Source organism: Amia ocellicauda, chromosome 3 (assembly GCF_036373705.1).
Source record: "Amia ocellicauda isolate fAmiCal2 chromosome 3, fAmiCal2.hap1, whole genome shotgun sequence".
In the NCBI taxonomy this organism is placed as follows: Eukaryota; Metazoa; Chordata; class Actinopteri; order Amiiformes; family Amiidae; genus Amia; species Amia ocellicauda.
In genome coordinates this window covers 35,254,361-35,272,910 of record NC_089852.1, presented here as the reverse complement: position 1 = coordinate 35,272,910, position 18,550 = coordinate 35,254,361, and the positions used below count along the sequence as shown (strand labels likewise).

The 18,550-nt window shown below is 43.6% G+C and overlaps 4 protein-coding genes across 5 annotated transcripts; 3 read left to right on the top strand and 1 right to left on the bottom strand.

Moving 5' to 3' along the window:
• The first annotated feature begins 816 nt into the window (after positions 1 to 816).
• On the top strand, positions 817 to 9,626 carry hgd (homogentisate 1,2-dioxygenase). The gene is made up of 15 exons (XM_066699204.1): positions 817 to 924; positions 2,593 to 2,664; positions 2,967 to 3,055; positions 3,776 to 3,881; positions 3,973 to 4,032; positions 4,449 to 4,540; positions 4,741 to 4,775; positions 5,015 to 5,094; positions 5,351 to 5,450; positions 5,770 to 5,894; positions 6,646 to 6,750; positions 7,265 to 7,391; positions 7,802 to 7,983; positions 8,397 to 8,552; positions 9,142 to 9,626. The coding sequence occupies exons 1-14, from the start codon at positions 910 to 912 to the stop codon at positions 8,538 to 8,540; spliced, it is 1,332 nt and encodes a 443-aa protein (XP_066555301.1). The 5' UTR covers positions 817 to 909; the 3' UTR covers positions 8,541 to 8,552; positions 9,142 to 9,626.
• ndufb4 (NADH:ubiquinone oxidoreductase subunit B4) lies at positions 9,625 to 11,419 on the bottom strand. Its single transcript, XM_066699205.1, has 3 exons — positions 11,207 to 11,419; positions 10,314 to 10,460; positions 9,625 to 9,805 (listed from the first exon to the last, which is right to left on the bottom strand). The coding sequence occupies exons 1-3, from the start codon at positions 11,381 to 11,383 to the stop codon at positions 9,743 to 9,745; spliced, it is 387 nt and encodes a 128-aa protein (XP_066555302.1). The 5' UTR covers positions 11,384 to 11,419; the 3' UTR covers positions 9,625 to 9,742.
• Positions 11,420 to 11,462: 43 nt separating this feature from the next.
• spag16 (sperm associated antigen 16) lies at positions 11,463 to 13,849 on the top strand. The gene has a single exon (XM_066699203.1). The coding sequence runs from the start codon at positions 11,641 to 11,643 to the stop codon at positions 13,543 to 13,545; it is 1,905 nt and encodes a 634-aa protein (XP_066555300.1). The 5' UTR covers positions 11,463 to 11,640; the 3' UTR covers positions 13,546 to 13,849.
• Positions 13,850 to 13,971: 122 nt separating this feature from the next.
• ccdc82 (coiled-coil domain containing 82) lies at positions 13,972 to 18,523 on the top strand. 2 transcript variants are annotated; one of them, XM_066699200.1, is made up of 8 exons: positions 13,972 to 14,125; positions 15,251 to 15,874; positions 16,133 to 16,334; positions 16,582 to 16,674; positions 16,924 to 17,048; positions 17,158 to 17,328; positions 17,409 to 17,597; positions 17,686 to 18,523. In XM_066699200.1, the coding sequence occupies exons 2-8, from the start codon at positions 15,263 to 15,265 to the stop codon at positions 17,749 to 17,751; spliced, it is 1,458 nt and encodes a 485-aa protein (XP_066555297.1). In that variant the 5' UTR covers positions 13,972 to 14,125; positions 15,251 to 15,262; the 3' UTR covers positions 17,752 to 18,523. The 2 variants fall into 2 exon arrangements, with proteins under 2 accessions (XP_066555297.1, XP_066555298.1); XM_066699201.1 differs by having other exon boundaries at positions 13,972 to 14,177.
• The last annotated feature ends 27 nt before the right edge of the window (positions 18,524 to 18,550 follow it).

The window sequence follows — 18,550 nt, the reverse complement described above, 5'->3', positions numbered from 1 at the left end:
CCAGGGTGCAATGCGTTGTCGGTGGCATTATTTCTGCCAACTCAAACACTGACTTGCAGGGCAGAGCCTGATTACAGCTGGAGGTCCCGCCCATTGTGAGTGACTGACAGCTCTCCCGTGCAACCAGAGGGAGATATTGCAACGCTTCTCCGGCTGCTCCGTCAGACTCCAGCCAATCAGTTACTACTGCAGGTGATGTCCCGCCCATAGCATGGGTATATTTTGCTTTGTGATATTACCTTTGTTATGTGATACAGGTGCTTTGCTAACGGAGTGTGTACTTGACATTAGCATATACTTAGTTTGCTATGGCCTGTAGATCCCATAAACTATCATCAGACATTTCATATATATTACATAAAATGTATCAAATTTAACAAGAGTGCGTTTCTTAATATCATAAGAAGACAACATTGCGTATTACAGGAGACAATTACGTTATCCAGACATGTCTACCGTTATTAGTATTATTATTATTTGCCAGGTACATTGGGCAGTGAAGTGTAGTCTGTCTTCCAACCACAGATGTATTAGGAAATGTCAGCCACATTATACCTGTTTCTAAATACCATGTTCCTGTAATTGAGCAAATAACTCCAGAGTTCAATAGACTTGATACTTTGATCTTTCCCGCACAAATAGGGAATTGCAGCGGTTTTTCAAATACACAAGTATTTTATTTACTTCACCCATCTTCTGTAACATAAAACACAAAACAACAATGTATCACACGTGTTCCTACTCCGTGCGTCGCCAGCGCTGTCGTGCTCGTCCAGGTCTCTCCATTGCTGGCGTGGTTACGTCACAGCTGGTCCTGGGCTTAATTACACCCACATTGAGAACCCGTTCAAACTGAGCAAACAGCGCGCACTATTGATCTGCTCATCTGCTAGCTGTTTCACAGAAGACATGGCCGAACTTAAGGTAGTTTTCAACATTTCTTTAAAATTTGGCATTTGGATGCGTTACAGTCAGTGCGTCATTGTAGACAAAACACTCCAATATATGTAAATGTCATGTACTTTAATAATGTCATTTTGTCGACTGTGTTTCTGTGTGTGTGATTTATGTATATTGGTTTATATAAACACATGGGCACACGTGTCTAATACATGCTGAAAATGTATACACGGCACACTTTTTAGAAGTGGAAAACAAAAAAGACGGATTTGTTCTTGTACTTTCAAAGAAAGTAACGATTGCGGTGGGTGTTTCACAGTTCCTGTGCTCCGCCGCCCGAGCGCTCCAATCAGAGCAGCAGCAGCAACATCTGCGCAGCTGCGCATTCCGGCTAGACTGCGCTGAGCCTGGCCTGCTCACTAACAGCGACTTCACTGTGCACCTGAAAACGCCAAAAAACCAACTTCTTGAACGAAATGAACTTGGCAAATTACTCGTGTTACCTCCGGATGCAGTATTCAAAGGAATGATCATGAGTAAAATGCATCAACCATATAGCCTACTGAGAAAAAAACTGTTTAGATTGAAACATTTCACAATACGAAATACATTTAGAAATGCAGAAATGTGATTTCAATATTTAGGCAAATAAGCAGAATGGCCGTCTCTCATTTGTAACCATGTTCTGGAAATAACCCAACAGTTTACATGTTTTAGTACAGCAATGTCATGAATATTATATGCGGGGTGATTAACGAGATACAATAACCGAGTTCATATTAAGAAGCCACAGTCAGTCTGTAAGATCAGTAGTGCTCACTAATGACTAAAGTTAGCACGACTGCTATCTCTTTGATAGGTTTGCCTTTTCTCCAGTATTGCTGTGCACTGCAGTCTATCAGGAATGGTCATGCTGCCACCTCTCGGCGGGAGAAGGGCCCCAGTCTAGGTTATGTCATATATTTTATGAAATGCATGTCCTTTTGAATGCAAACATTGCCTTCCCGCTCGTTTTTAATAAATACATATGAAGTGTTTAAAAGTGTTTAAAAATGTCAGAATATAAACTAGCTTCAGTGCTACGGTACAGCAGCACAGTGTGTTCTCTCACCACATGCACAGGAATTAAGATGGAGCGTTCAGCCCTGGAATTAGATCCAGATGGTCTGGAAATTTCTGCAGGCAAACAATGATTCAGCAATATTCGTTTGCTTTGGCCAGTGGCCCCAGCACTGCAGGTTCTTGCAATGTCTGCACGGGTGAGAGTCAATTGCTAGTTGTTCTCGGATGTTTCTCGGTTGTTCTTGATGTGAACAAAGTGCACAAAGATCACCCCTCTGTGAAAGATCTTCAGCATGAATCTCTCTCTGCATTCCTGCATGGGGAATTGTTTCAGTTTCCCTTAAGCAGTGATTTAAACTAACAAATCTTACACACCATTGGAGCCTACCTTGCTTGTCCAGTTGGTGAAACTAACAAACCAGTAAAAGGTTTCACGAAGAGAAGAACTGTTGAGGAGCTAGAGAAAAAATACAAAATAAAATTACATCATGGCCGGTGACTGTCTCCAAATGTCTACAACATATTCAGCACAATGTCAAGTGTGATCTTTGATTTAGATCAATTGCTGTACCAACTCGTCCCTTGTGAGGAAATGTCACAGAAATGACTGCTTTTGTTTGCTTCCTTCAGTATTTGTCTGGCTTTGGCAATGAATTTGCCACAGAAGATCCACGTTGCCCTGGGGCGTTACCGGATGCACAGGTAATACAGACAGCCAAATACTGAAAACCCACACTACACTTCTGTTTCCCATGTGGAGGTGATGTGATTAAACTGATGGTAATGTTGTTTTTTATTCAGGAAGTCACAGTTTGGGTCCTCAAGGGCCACAGGTTTTTAATTTAAAAAAAAATAAAAAACAATCTTCAGTTTTTTAATGAGCAACTGACTTGCCGATGACTTCTGATGCTATCATGCTGTTTTCTGCCCATGTGCTAGACTGAAGTGTTTAAAGAAGACCTCTAAAATAAGATGCAAAGTTTCTTGGCCTGTTGTTCTTCTAGAACAATCCGCAGGTGTGCCCCTATGGTCTGTACGCAGAGCAGCTCTCTGGCTCCGCCTTCACCTGCCCACGACCGACCAATAAGAGAAGGTAACCATGAGAGGCTGCAATTAAAACATGTCGAAACAAGTCTCGAACAGAGCATGATCAAAATGAAGTTGAATAGATTGTGTTGCTGTGTTTATTGCTTTAAAAGCATTGTTTCTATGATCTTTTTTTTTTTTTTTTTTCAAAACATTGGCTCAGTATCAATGATCTGCACACTAGCACACCTGCTGTGCTTCAAACTCTTTTGTTTAAGAAGGCAATTAACTCCCCATGGGGAAAGCAGCAGTAGGATAAATTTGCCATTTAAGGGTGGCAGAATTTATTGAGTTGCTTTTTAGATGATATGGACTACACATTGCCTGATTCCCAGGGGCTTGAATTATATTTTAAAAAGAAAAAAACATTTACCGTTGGCAGTTAACTCTAGCATTTTTGATTACTCTTGTTTAAATGTATGTTCTAGTTAAGAAAATGTATTCATGCCAGTGTGCCACATTAAAATTATCAACACCGCAAGAAAATGTCCATGTACTATTGTTCTTATCCAGTTACTAAACCGTATAGCAGATGTAAAATTCTGTATTATCATTTTATCATTGAGTCTGAAATGATATGTATACGTGCATATGTACAAACTGATGGTACTCGGCCACACTTCAAAGCTCGGAGAGAGGCCAGGATAGGCTGCATGAAAACGGTGTAAATCGGATTGAGTGAAGGCAGGGTTGCAGCCACAGCACTTTCTGTGTGTTTGTGTTTTAGCTGGCTTTACCGGATACTACCCTCCGTGCGTCACAAGCCCTTTGCACCTCTGGAGCAGGGACACCTGACACAAAACTGGGATGAAGTCGATCCCGATCCCAACCAGGTATGGCCACAACCACACTGAACTTCAGTCTGTAAACTTAAGAAATGGCTGATGTCTTGAAATAACTTTTTTTTTTTTTTTTTTTCCTCAGCTCCGGTGGTTGCCATTCACTGTTCCCAAGGTATCCGAGAAGAAGATGGATTTTGTGACAGTAGGTTTCTATGCTTATTAATAATAATAATAATATTATTATTATTATTTTAGTATTTTTGTCACTGTACAACTGCAACTGATACTGTAGAACACTTGAACCCTTAAGTACCTTTGGAAAGGCTTCTTGCCGAATGATAATGTGTCTGAGAGAAATCAGATTCGGTCATTTGCATCCCATCTTACTGAAGAGACAGGTCAGATTTACCTTGATGGGTTGTAAGTGTTCAAGGATTTTCTGTGATTATTAAAAAAAAAAGTCAAATTAAATCATTTCATCTCTGTATGAAAATCTGAGACAAGCTGTTCCTGTGTTTGACATTTATAACATGTAAAGTGCCTCCTTACAAAAATACAAATGTTTCCATTGCATCTCTGTTTTTCTTTGTCTTTTCTGTGTCTCACTCCTTCTCTCAGGGTCTGCACACAGTGTGTGGGGCGGGGGACACCAGAACTCGCAATGGGATTGCCGTTCACATCTACACCTGCAACATCTCTATGCTCGACAGGTGTGTGTGTTGTCTGCTTTGGATTCCAGCCTGAAAGCAGCATGGAGTATGTATGGTGAAATCACTATATCATTATGTTCATACATAAATGGTCAAAATATGCTCATTCAAGCTGGCTGATTCTCAGATATGCAAGATATTTCCAGAGCCCACCAATTTGTCTTTCCAATGCATCACTTCTGATTTTTATACTTTTTCAGGTGTTTCAACAACTCGGATGGGGATTTTCTAATTGGTAAGTTGTATTTAATACGTCTCTGGACAGGACAGAGTACAAAGCTTTATTATTTGGAGCATATAAGTGCATAATAACTGTACTGTAATGACACAAGATTATAAATAGATTTGTTTAAGGGGATAAACCTAGAACCTGCTATGGGTTTAGAACTACATTAAGATAATTACTTGATTTTGTACTCTTGATTACATTCAAAATTGAAGAAATATGAGCTGTAAAAAACATATCTTGTCCAGTTCCCCAGCAAGGAAAACTCCTGATTACAACTGAATTTGGGAAAATGATGGTAGAGCCCAATGAGATCTGTGTTATTCAGGTAAGGGATTATTTTTTGTTTTACTGTGGCGGTGATCCAAACCCCCAAACTAATATGAAATATCTAATACTTCAATAGATTCTATGCACCAATGCACAATCCTGTTTACCATGGGAGAATCGAAATGCAATTATTTTGTTAGTAGCTCCAGTAACAACAATTGCATAATGCTGTAATATCGGGGAAATCTCTCGACACCGAATGTGAAATTCTCACTCGCACATCGTCTCACAGCCTTTATCTGTGGGTTTTGTAGCAAGGGATGCGTTTCAGTGTGGACGTGTTTGGGGAGGCGAGAGGCTACATCCTGGAGGTGTACGGCTCTCACTTTGAGCTGCCGGATCTTGGACCTATAGGTATGTAAACGGATATATTATATTGAAAATGACATGATAACAATTATAGAAAACCTACTCATGCAATATTATATATCATCCTTTCTCCTACTGTTTTTTCCTAATGTCATCTCACTGCTAATAAAATAGCCAGAACAGCAGAGGGCTGAGCTGCACATATCACATTTTAAAAACAAAAAGTTTGTGTGAAAACTGAATGTCCACCTACTGTCTGTTTAATGCTGCAGTTTACAGGAAGCCTAAAATCAGCACTGCCAAACCAGACAAACTACTCGCATCCAAGTGTGTCTCTCTATGCCTTATACGGCTTTTCCTCCAGGTGCCAATGGCTTGGCCAATCCTCGTGATTTCCTGGTGCCTGTTGCCTGGTATGAGGATCGCAAGGTGCCCAGTGGGTACTCGGTCATAAATAAGTACCAGGGCAGGCTATTTGCAGCTGAACAGGTATGAACAGCAGCCTAACGTGTTATGGACAATTATCCATGTAAAACAAGCAATGTTTTCGATTCTGCCTCAGCCTCCTGCTTCCCCCTTGCTCGCTCCAGTGCTGCACTGAGATCGCAAACCTCTGGCAGCCTCTCGTAGGACCCAGAGAAACAACACAACTGTCCTATTAGTCTGAGCAAGTGGTGCTCGTGTTACACCCGGGAAGAACACAGCAAAGTCTTGTGCTCCTTCTGGTCTTTCACTGAGCCCAGAATTGCTGAAATTATTATTAGCATCACTGAGCCAATACGATGCTTTGTTGTTTAGCGAGTCTTGAGGAGTCAGTGGTTTGCAGTGAACAGTAATCCCTGTAGGATTGCACTTGAAGACCAGTTGGGTGCCCCTGGTGTAGACATACACTGCTTGTGTATGTGTGGGTGCAAGGCTGGAGGCTCTTGCAGGTAATGAATAAAAATTGATCTCGCAGCTGTTATTGAACGCCACTTTGTGCTGACATTGTCAGAGGAGTGCTATATAAAATTGCTGCTGCTGTAACTATCAAGACAGAGAAGAATATTAGTCATTCTAACCTGGTTCTCTTCACGAGGATTGAGGATTTTTAGTATAATGTTTATGGTTGTAGTGGAGAAAGAGAACTTGTACAGAGAAGAAATCTAACGTTAACCTACAGGAGGTAATTACATCAGTAACAAACCCATTATTTGATCAATAATTTAAATGTGTTTATTAACACCTTATTTAACTATAGGATTTTTCACCATTTAATGTCGTGGCCTGGCATGGAAACTACGTCCCATACAAATACAACCTGGAGAAGTTCATGGTGATCAATTGTGTTGCCTTTGACCACGCTGTAAGTATTTAGAGCTGAAAATATACACCAAGTTAGTAGATGACTGCAGAAAACAACACTAGGGAGCATCTGTTACTGTGAAATCTATGTATAGAAAGAAAAGACATGGCTTATGATTTACTCCAAGCTGGGTCATTCCCCCACACTGCTCTAGTCCGCACCTGAAACCTCACATCAGGCATGTACACACGGCACTGTGCAAACATTGTGTAACCTAGTCAGAACATCAGGTTTCTCTTATGGAAATGATTGGACAACCCCTCAGATAAAGCACTCGACCTCCTATGAATAATTCAGAACTGCCTACACTGGTGTGCTGTCTTCAGAAGGCTCTGCAGCGAGACACTGTGACAGACAAAATAAGCTATTGTATAAGATTATAAAAAAGACCTATGAATCAATAAGCTGTTGATTTAAACCTGTATGGGTTTTTGTGGGAGGTCTGTAATTAAAGTATCAATTTTCAATCAAGTGCAGTTTTAGGTATCCAAGTCTGCTTTGTGCCTTTTCTCAGGATCCCTCCATCTTCACGGTGCTGACAGCCAAGTCCACTCGCCCCGGTGTGGCTATTGCAGACTTTGTCATCTTTCCCCCACGGTGGGGGGTTGCTGACCACACGTTCAGGCCCCCGTACTACCACAGTAAGGCTGGGCAGGAGGCCAGGGAGGGGTGGGGCGGGGATGGTGCTCTGGGATTGGTGGGTTCAGTGGACAGGATACGTGGTTGGAAGAGGATGAACCTTGAGCACAGAGGCTGAAGCCAGTAACTTTTGAGAATGATGAAACTCACCCCATTGAGTCAGCCTGCTTAAATGCCACATCATGGGACCTTCACGTGACTCCAGATTTGTTGGTCATGCAGTGAATATAAATAAATAAAGCTTCATATGAATTTAATATCATGGTTCATGGTTTTCCTATAATTGGGCTCCCATGACAAGTAATGAAATCGAAATTATCCCCCTCACTAACTAACAGAGGCACATTCTTGTGGGTTCAGTGAAAAGTGTTCCTCAATGTCCAAAGTTTTTACAGTGCCTTCTGTGCGTTAGGGAACTGCATGAGTGAGTTCATGGGCTTGATCAAAGGTTACTACGAGGCCAAGGAGGAAGGTTTCCAGCCAGGAGGGGCCAGTCTTCACAGCATAATGACCCCGCACGGCCCCGACAGCGAGTGCTTTGAGAAAGCCAGCGGGGCCGACCTGAAGCCAGAGCGCGTGGCAGAGGGCACCATGGTAAGCGCTCTTCTCACTGCACTGCATTTGTGTCCATAAGCTCAGCACGGCACATGGTGCACAGCAAATATTAATCAATTGCCATTATTCATTTCTAATGCTGTTTATTATTATTTAACTCTATCCAGGGGGCTTGGGGGTGAATAGTTTAATATGAAAAATCTTTCTCTTTGGCGTTTCTGAACAAGTGTTCGATTGGTGACTGCCAAAGCTCTTAACAGAAGTCAAATGGGGAAACCTTTTGTAATGATGTAAAAAGCTGTATAGTGTTAAACATGTTGTGGACTATTTCTGAATGTCCTATTCAGATTTTAACATTTTAGTCATGTGACAATTTACAGTCAATCTAGATCTACACCTTCCTTTCTCTAGGCAATTTCACTTCTATGACTTTTTTTTCTTGTGCTGCCCAGGCCTTTATGTTCGAGTCATCCTTCAGCATGGCAGTCACTAAGTGGGGTCTGGACACCTGTAATCGTCTGGATAAGAACTATTACAAGTGCTGGGAACCTCTGAAAAGCCACTTCAATCCCAACTGGAAACCGAGCAGCAAATAAAGAAAACAGCAGGTAAAACTGGGCTAAAGCCACCGTTTCCACCACACGTCACTGGTGTGGAACACTCATTATGCACGTAGCAGGGACTCCTGTTTTTTTAGCCCCTTCATTTGCAGTAGAAATGAAAAGCGAATTCCTGAGTACTACTCGGGACAAAAAGCAGCTGACGCCCAATATTATACAATGAAGCCTTTCTTTAAGTAAAACTGATTCAGTTTTCAGACCTTATTTCGATTGTTCATGTTGAAATAGAATGGGAAAACCCACTACTTCACAGCTATTGTTACATTATGACATTAATGCTAAGGTACCACTGAACATGGGGAGATAAATCCCATGCTCTTACAGTTTTCCGTCGGTGTTGGGTAGCAGATAAGCGATGAAATGCCAAACACGTGTCGAGACTGAGAAAGCCACCTTGGTTTTGTTCAGGATTACGCTTTGCTTAAATCAAATACTTTATTTGTACACATTTTAGTAACTGTTGTTGTGGTACTTGAATTACTTTGTGCTTAAAATGCTGTTTGTAGTCTATTCTGCTTCTCATAATGTTTCAGTTTAAAGGCAAACAGATAAATATCTTCCACTTTTGTTGTTATAGGAGATAAAGGAAGAACGTGGAGCCATTTCTAACACTATTCTTCAGCTGATCAGCGGACCTGGTTACTGTGTTTGCTAGAAAATGAAGGTTAATTGTATCTACAAGCACCACCTAAATGCAAAAGAAGCATCCCCATTGGCCTAATTAAATACATTGGATGAATGCCCTCCCTTTATAGCTTAATAAACTAGAATTATAAATTATAAATTAGCAAGAAAAGTTAAATAATCTGATCTTTGCCTTTAACTAGTTTTTAATTAATCTCTTCCTTGGTGGCCAAATTCAATGATGATTTGGTTATAAAACATTCCTCATTTTTAAAAGTTGAGTTTAAATGAAGTTTCCAAACATAATCTGAAAATATTGAGATTGGCTTGCAAGTTTCTTTCTATATTAGCAGTAAAATGTCCAGCATTCCCACCAATGTTTAAATACATATGGACAGACTTCCTTGTGTTTCTTGCAAATAAAGCTACTCAAAACTACTTTCCATAATACTTTTATTTATTTTACACTGAAATATGTATAGGTTTGTCAAGCATTGCATTACACAAATATTGTTTTAAAAGTGCTCTGGCTATCCTGCAGCATCTCCATCAAATCAATAGGAAAGCTTGAATCGGCGATCTACTTTTCCTTCCTTTATCAGATTCTCCTTGTTATCCTACAAAAGAGGGGAAAATAACTGATCAACAGTCCACAACAGAACAGTAGAACTCGGCTACCATAAGTATGCATTTTAAGATTTTTTTAATTGCCCAATATAACAGCACATGGTTAATGCCTCCAGAGAATCCCTTCATTATTCACTTTATGTATTTATGTTAACCAAGTTGCAATGCCAAATTGTTGACTAACTCAAGTAATACTGTTAAATTACAAATCTGTCCCTTTTTGCATTATTTTCAATCCTTTGTGGTTACATTTTCCAGAGGCCTGTAATATTTTTCCTAAAAAAAAAAATGGACTTGGCTGTGTACATTGCTGGAAATCAATGTACATTATGCAGAATTGCTTGAAATATACCAAGCCAAGCTTCAAAAGCCAAATTAAATGTCTTCCGGCAATTAACACACCAATAGTACTTGGAAGAAGATGAATGAAAGAGGCACAACAAGTCAGTCTTGGCAATACCATAGCATAGCATACCATAAAGCACTTAATGAACTCACCCTGTCTGTCTTGAAGACAAAGTACCAAAACAAAAGGGGTGCCACGCCACACACCAGGCCCAGCAGGGAGGTCTTGGGAGTAGGTCTGAAGTTGGGGTACACGTTGAGCGTGCGGGCGTAGGTCCAGCGAGTTAGAGCTGGGTCTTCCTGGAGAAACAACACACAAACTTGATCACCCAAGTCTTCCACTGTCACCCCCACCCAACCCTCTCTGATAAAAAAAAAGGACACAAAAAACACTGTCAAGTCACCCCAGCATGTAAGTAGATGCATTAGGAGTTATTTTAGCCAAATAACAAATGCCTTGAGTTCACCTTTGAGGACAGGCTCAATCACTTAAAATGCATTTTTAGCATTTACTCAAATACTCCATCATTAGTAGACACGATTGTAGTGACATCTATGTAAGTCATTAAACGAGTTATTTCAAAATAAATAGCCCAGCACTTTGATACATAAAACACACGTGTTGGAAATAGTAGTCCTTACGCCTGTCACAATTGATATATTTTTATACATAGTACAGACAACACATTTCCGCAGAGCACCAGTGTAATTTAGTGACATGGTCTATTTTATTGCTGTACTGTAAACATATTCATGTCAGTAAATGTGAACACACTGAGCGACTAACTGGATGTAATCATATACTACTGCTAACATAAGAGCAAAGCAGCAAGGTCACGTCGTCTCGCATCCAACACTTTGTGCATTCAAATCAAAACCTGCTTAGACATCACAAACCAGAGTCGCGACACTATAGCAGCGACACGTCCCTGTAACAAACGTGTCCAGTTGTCTCACTGTAAGATCACGGGGTGCGATGCATTGTGTTGTGTTGAAATGAAATGACACCACCACCCAGCACTGCGGTCCTCCTGCCCCCGACCTACAATGAGCGCCGCCCGGCGAGGGTCGTTGAGCTGCAGCTGGAACTGCCTCTTCAGCTGGGCTCGCAACGCAGCCCGCTCCGCCTCAGCCCTCCGCTGGGCCGGCGATAGGGCGAAATACTCGGCCGGGTCCAAGGTTTTTGGACGAGATGCCAAGGGCGCCTCTCGATAGTCCGCCATGATGGAAGGAAGCCTAACAACAATTCAAAGCGATGCAGCTTTATTGACAAGATCACTTTCTATTTTTTACTTTTTTTTTTTTTTTAGTTGTATTGAGAAAGAACCAGAAACCACATCTAACACAAATTCATTAAAATCGTAAAATAACATCATTATGTATAGACCTTTATATATTTTTCATTTACATTTTATTGCGCATGCGTACACCGTACTTCTGGCGAGATTAGCAGTCGCTCTCCCGCGGTCAGGCTGTTTCCATGCCAACAGTACACTGCACGCAGAGGCGGCACTGGGGCGCAATGGCTGCACCGGCGGAGCAAACGCGACAGGGACCTTACTATCTTGACAAGGTTTCAATAGCTGAAGAGTCTGAAGACGACTATCAGTACGAGGAGGTCCCTGCAGATGACCAATGGAGCCTGACAGAGGGGGAGGAGAATTTAGAAGCTGCTGTGAAGGCGATGTGTGAGCAGACAGGGGACATGCTCACCGTGGCTCAGGGGCCCACATCGGCCAGACAGCTCCTTTCCCACAAACCAGAAGTGGTGGACGACTTTATCCGCAACTTCTTAATCAAGATGGGCATGGGGAAAACCATGGACTGCTTCCAGACGGAGTGGTTTGAAATGGAGCAGCGAGGCCTGCTGAACGCCGCAGATGTGGGCTTTGTGCCCGACGTGTACACCCACAACCAGCTCCTGGACAACGAGATCAGGAGTGTGCAGAGAGAGCGCGACAATTACAGGCAGGCGGCCTTCAGAGCCGCCGAGACCCTGGTGAAGCTGCAGAAGGAGCGCGACTTCCACCGCATGCAGCACAAGCGAGTGGTGCAGGAGAAGAACAGGCTGATCGAGGACATCAGGAGGCTGAAGAAGCACTACGCCTCCTACGAGCCCACGGTGCGGCAGCTGAACGACAAGTGCCAGGCCGCCCTCAAGCAGAAAATGCTCGTGAGCTTGGAGCGGGACAGAGCAGTGAGCCAGATCACTGGGCTGGAGGCCACCCTGCGCAACCTGCAGTCCGGGAGGGAGGTGCCACCTCAGGGGGCTCCGTCGTCACAGTGGCCTGCAAGGGAGGGCAGTGTTCCCCACAGGAGACCCAAGTGCAGCCCAGACAGAGAGCCCAGGCAGCATGTGGAAGGCGTGGCACCATATGATCCTGCTAAAGATCCTACCAAGCACACAGCCAGCAAACACCCTAGGGACTCTGAGTTCCCTGTCGATACCAGGGTTAACCCCTACCTCTCCCATGCCAAAGGGCAGTCTGCCCACGTCTCCAAAGCATCCGGATTCAGACTGACCAATTCCTTGAAAGCCAGCGACCTGCCTGTGAGCAGCCTGGCCATGCACCCACGCAAGCAGATCATAGTGACGGCCAGCGACGACCGATTTTGGAAGATGTGGGGCTTCCCTAATGGGGAGATCATAATGACCGGTGAGGGCCACTCTGACTGGCTATCGGGCTGTTGCTTCCACCCTGACGGCAGCAAGCTGGCCACCAGCAGTGGAGACACCACGGTGAGGGTGTGGGACTTCTCCAAGGCAGAGTGCATGCTGACCCTGGAGGGCCACACCCACGCCGTCTGGGGCTGCTCCTTCCACTCCTGCGGGGACTTTGTGGCATCCTGCTCCATGGACAACACCAGCAAGGTCTGGGACCTGAACAGCCAGAGGTGCCGCTTCACCTTGCATGGCCACGTGGACTCTGTGAACAGCATCACCTTCCTGCCCTTTTCCAACACCCTTCTCACCAGCTCTGCCGACAAGACACTCTCCCTTTGGGACGCCAGGACTGGCCTATGTGGCCAGACGTTTTACGGCCACCTGCATTCCTGTAACCACGCTGCGTTCAATTTGCTGGGGGACACAATTGTGTCCTGCGATTCCTACGGGGGGGTGAAGCTGTGGGATGTCAGGAAGGTGGCGGTGATGCTTAGTGTGGACACTGGCCCCCACCCTGCCAACCAGGCCACCTTCAGCCCCTCAGGCAGAACCGTGGCCATCGCCAGCAATGACGGATCTGTGAAGCTCCTGGATCTCGCCTCCTCAGAGGTGTCCAGCTTAGTGGGGCATGAAGACGCCGTCCAGAGCGTAATTTTTGACCACAAAGGGGAATATTTACTCTCAGGAGGTTCAGATGGCAAAATGCTTATCTGGTCTTAAAAGAAACACACACATTTTGATTTAAAATAAACTACAGATTCACTCTTTCTACATCCCAGTCTCTCTCTAAATATGACATGTTTGTGTTAATTTTCTTTAAAGTACGTGTGAATCCACTGTAATATCTTTATAGGTGTATGCAAATCTTTTCATATACATCATTTATGCCAATCTATAAACCATATCCAAATGCATTGTCTTCTGAACTTGGTGTTCTGTGTAATGATTCGTCTGTATAAAGCTGCATATTTCTTCTGAACTTGTGTATGAATAATAAATAAATACTTTTGATTTTGAAGTTAAACCAGCTACTGTTTTCATTTGAAAATATGTCCGCTGTACTGCAGCATTGAAACAGTACTGCCAGGCCCCACGTGGTGGCGCTGTGGCGCTTTCATGGACCAGCATTGTGAGTGACGTATTTCCGGTAGGTGTACAAGGAAGTAAGCATGCAAATAATAATAATTATTATTCCCGCCCTGGCGAAAACAAAAAAATAGAGCTTTTATATTTTTTGACATATTACAGATATCGGGGTTCCTTCGGTAATTGGGTTTCAGCTGCTTTCTGTGGATTTCCGGTAAGCACAGGCTACCAACAAAACTGAGAAGTGCTTCAGATGAAGCTGCAATGTATGTATTAGTGTATCTGTATGTCGCGTTTTAAACACAACCGCACCACTATCTCAAGGAACAGTAAAACATGCCTCTGGCTTCACATGATTGAGATTATTTCCCAAACACGTTGAAACTTGAGATGCTGCAGTAATATTCCCCAATGCGTTTGTTTTATTTACTTACACACATGGACGTAATTGCTTCGTATTAATTTAAGTCTATTTGGACAGTGAATCACAGTAGAGCGTCTTTCTCTGTTTGGTGGCCTTTGATAAATCTGTACAGTATGAGATGTCCATAGTGGCAAAGCAATGTCTTAAGCTCTTACACACTGATTTGCAGCATCTCCTGGAGTAGAGGGCTCCTTGCACAGCTGTCCTGTGTGCCAAGCTGATGATGTGTTATGTATGTACGGAAAAGGTTAAATAAAAAAACTACTGTCGTGTAATGTACTGCTACCATTGACTGTCAGCCAGTAAGTTAGCTTTCACAGAAGAGGTGCTGCACAGCATCCCAGTGTAGCTATTGGTGTGGAAATCCCCGAGTTCAGGAACATATGAAGCGCTCCTGTTGTCACTGTTTTTTGTGTCCCTGTAAACTGTCCTTACTTTGAGAGCATCACCCCCTAGCCTTTGTTATAAACCCCTTCAGCATACATCTGATTGAGATAGTCAGGGTGCTGATGCACTGTGGCCGTGCTAATGTAGTTATTTGTTTTAATAAAATACTTACCCAGGTTTCTTTCCCAGGTTGTGGTGGCTCCTAAAATATTTGGCCATTTTTCTGAACCTTTTAGATGTTGATTTTATTTCTTCAGTGAGAAATGGGTTGTTTTGTGGAATGGATCTGTTCAGCTACCAGAGATGGAGTGAATTCAGATGGATGTTGGATGTGGAGTAAGAATAGGAATCAGAATTGGAATTGACATTTTGAAATTAATGGATTTAATCAATTGCAGTACAAATTTTAATTGCTTTATGGTTACTGTACCTGCTTGACTATGATTTCCTACACTTTACTGTGGTTTTACCATGGAAGACCAAACTAAACATGTTTAACTGTTTAAATAACTTACGTTTCCTTGGTAGACGATTTACACGATGGCGAGTGGAAGCAGCACTAACACCTACGGAACCAGACGCAGGACACGATTATCTGTAGAGTCCAAGAAGGTTTCCCGTGTGGACCGGAGACGAACAAGACTCGGATTCCTGTCTCACCTGCAGGACAGTGACAGCGGCGATGAGTCCGACCCTAGGAGCTGCTGCACAAACTCCGACAGCGAGTCCCAGGGAGACCACAGCGATGGGGACATCGAGGACTCTGCGAGGAGCGGCAAGGAGGACCGGCCGCCCGCCCAGTGCAGCGATGGGAAGGAGGACGGCGATGAGGAAGGCGTGGTGGTCAGACCGCACCGGAAAAGGACCTCGACCAGCGTGCTGATGGACAGCTCCAGCGAATCGGACAGCGATGTGTGTAGCAAACCGATCAGGAAAGTGGCCCCAAAAAGACGCTTCTGCCGCTTTAATGGGGAGTCGGACTTCGAGAGTGGCCCCGACTCACCCACAGCCAGTTCTACTCAAAGTGTTGAGAGAAAGGAGGACATGGAAAGAGTCTCCAGTGCGAAGAGAAAACTGAGGCAGACTAAGCTTGAGGAGCTCTTGAAGCAGAGGAGGCGCCGGAGATCCAGCAACACGAACGTGACCCTGGAGGTGACTTGGGTCTGGTTGTAGCTTCAGTCTTTTATCTTAATAAAGATTGGGGGGACCGTAGGGACCTCACATTGTATAAATTGTGAAGGATCTGAACATGATGCTGAATCTGACACCCCTGTTAAAGAATATGATGAAACAGCTTTTTGTATTTAATTTTAAGGGTGCAATAAGTTGTAGAACTAAATGATACAGAGGAGGAACATCTGTGATCCACTGGGTTTGAATGTCTGTATATTTCTGGTCCCTGGTTGCTAGGACTCCAGTGAGGAGGAGGAGGAAGAGGAGGTTGTCTCTCTGGCCCCAGTGGGTGGCAGCAGCAGTGAAGGGGATGATGACAGCCTGAAAGATTTCATTGTCGATGATGAGGAGCAAGAGGAAGAGACCAGTGGCCCCAGCCAGCCAGAGCAGGACTCTGAGCCTCCGAAAAAATCATTCCTGTCTCACCACCTTCCTTTGTGTGAGTTTGAACCGTCCTTGTCCCGTCAAATATATATAAACGTTCAAAACTCAAGTGCTGGATTTGTCTTATCGTGGAGTTATAGAAATCACAATAGCTTCAGAAAACTCCAGCCAACAGTTAATGAGACGAGGGCTGATGAAACCCAGACAGCAGTATTTCACACCTTATCTGGACTGAGCTGAACACGTGTGTGTGTTTTACCCGAGTGCGGTCACTTCACACTAACTGTGGTGTCTGTGTTCAGTCTCTTCAGGCTGCCACTTCACCCACTTCCAGGTGGTTGTCAAGGCGCTCCTGATAAACGCTCTGGATGAGACCTTTCTGAAGTCACTCCACGGTAAGGCTTTTAAACTGCAGAAGCACACACAGCAGTGGATCCTGATTTCACTGATGAAAAGAACACAGCTTGTGGCATCACCTCTGAGGTGGACAGTTGCCGGACTGTAAGATCAAAACTTGTTGCCTCGTTGTTGATGAAGCCGTTTACCACTTTCTGTCCACGTAACTTCAGCCTTCCAGTTTGGTACAGGTGTGAATTTGGATTTGTGTTTTTCTGCTTCTTAATGAAATCTCTATCATTTCAAAGATGGAAGCCGAACAAAGAAGTACGCCCAGGAAATGAAGAACTCCCTGTACTACTTTGATCAGAGGTTCATTCTTCCCCGTCTGGAGAATCTGAAGCAGCGCAGCCGCTGGCGGGAACGCTACAAGGTGAATGAGTGTAACTCACATAAGAACCTTGTGCCTGGGGTTCCTGTGGTAGGAGCAGGAAGTCGTTTTGTTATTCCGGTGTCTGACTTACTGCTGGCTGTCCTTGCAGGAGCGAGTGGAGTGCTATCCTGTGGCGAAGGTCCTGATGACGGGGGTTCACGCGTGGACCTGCGAGGCCTGCGAACTGCATCGCCACAGCCGATTCAGCGTGTGCCTGTCGGGACAGCTGTACGACAGCCGCACGCTGCAGAGCGACACCTTCATGCCGGACGACAGACAGGTGAGTCAGTGAAAATGTTCCTGGATCGCCCGTGGCGGGAGGCCCCAGTGCGTTTCTGAAGGATGTGCTCCCGCTTGCAGTGCCTGCGTGTGGGGAACGTGTGCGCCCAGCGGACCCAGGTGTACCACAGGCTGCGGCACTTCAAATACCACCTGTTCAAGATGTGCTGCTCCGAGCTAAAGAGCTGCGCTGCGCCGCCGGAGGAGACGGTCAAGGACACGGTCAGCAGGACCTTCGCCGAGCTGGAGGAGCGGGGTTGGATCAGAGAGGTGCTCCGCTGTATAGATTTAAACAGTATACAGAAGCACAACACAAACCCCAAAAGAAAGCCTAACAACGCATGTTCTCCTCTTCCAGAAATACGAGATGTTTGAAGATTACCTGAATGACGCAGATCTGTTCCAGGAAGAGTGCTTGGACTAGAGGCTGTGCTGTTATGGGAAACCTTTTGCAGGGTGTCTTTGCAAAATTCTTCAAGTGAAAGTGTTTATATAAGATTCCCACTTAAGAAACCTTTTCCCTAATTACTTTTTTTGCTCAGATGCTGCTGTACATACTGGTTTCCTTTATCATGTGGAGGCAGTGTCACTGATATGGCACAAAGGAAGAACAAAGTAGATATATATATATAAAAAAAAGTATATATATATATTTTTTAATTGATTTTATGTAACCGATTCCATCACATATCAAGATGTGCTGTGGACCAGGAACATACAAGTCCTGAACTGTCTATTTACGGCACATTGCAAGTTTGTTTTATACAGATTTTTATTATGCTTAGTTTTGCAATTTCTTGATTTTTTAGCTGGGCTAAAAAAAAGTAAAAGAATAATGCAACACTGGGTCATTTAGGTAGATAGTGATCCACAGTTTCATTTTGCACTTTATTTTACTTTTTTTTTTTTTCCCATTATTAGTGCAGTGTAATCATTTTGTGAACATTGTTTTACTAGAAAGGCTTCTATAATGTTCTAACTATAGTGATTAACACTCACATTGACAAATGCTGAGATTTCTTGTATCTTAGTTACGTGTTAAGAATGCATTTAAAACAAAATAACATACCAGACAATTGCAAATTCCTGAACCTATACATGAGCTCAGCTTCTATTTGCATTTACCTGTTACATAACCTGTTATAAAAAAAACAAGTATATTGCAAGAATAAATGTCTAAAGCTTTCTTGATTTCCCTTTGTCTGAATGGTGTGATTTTTAAG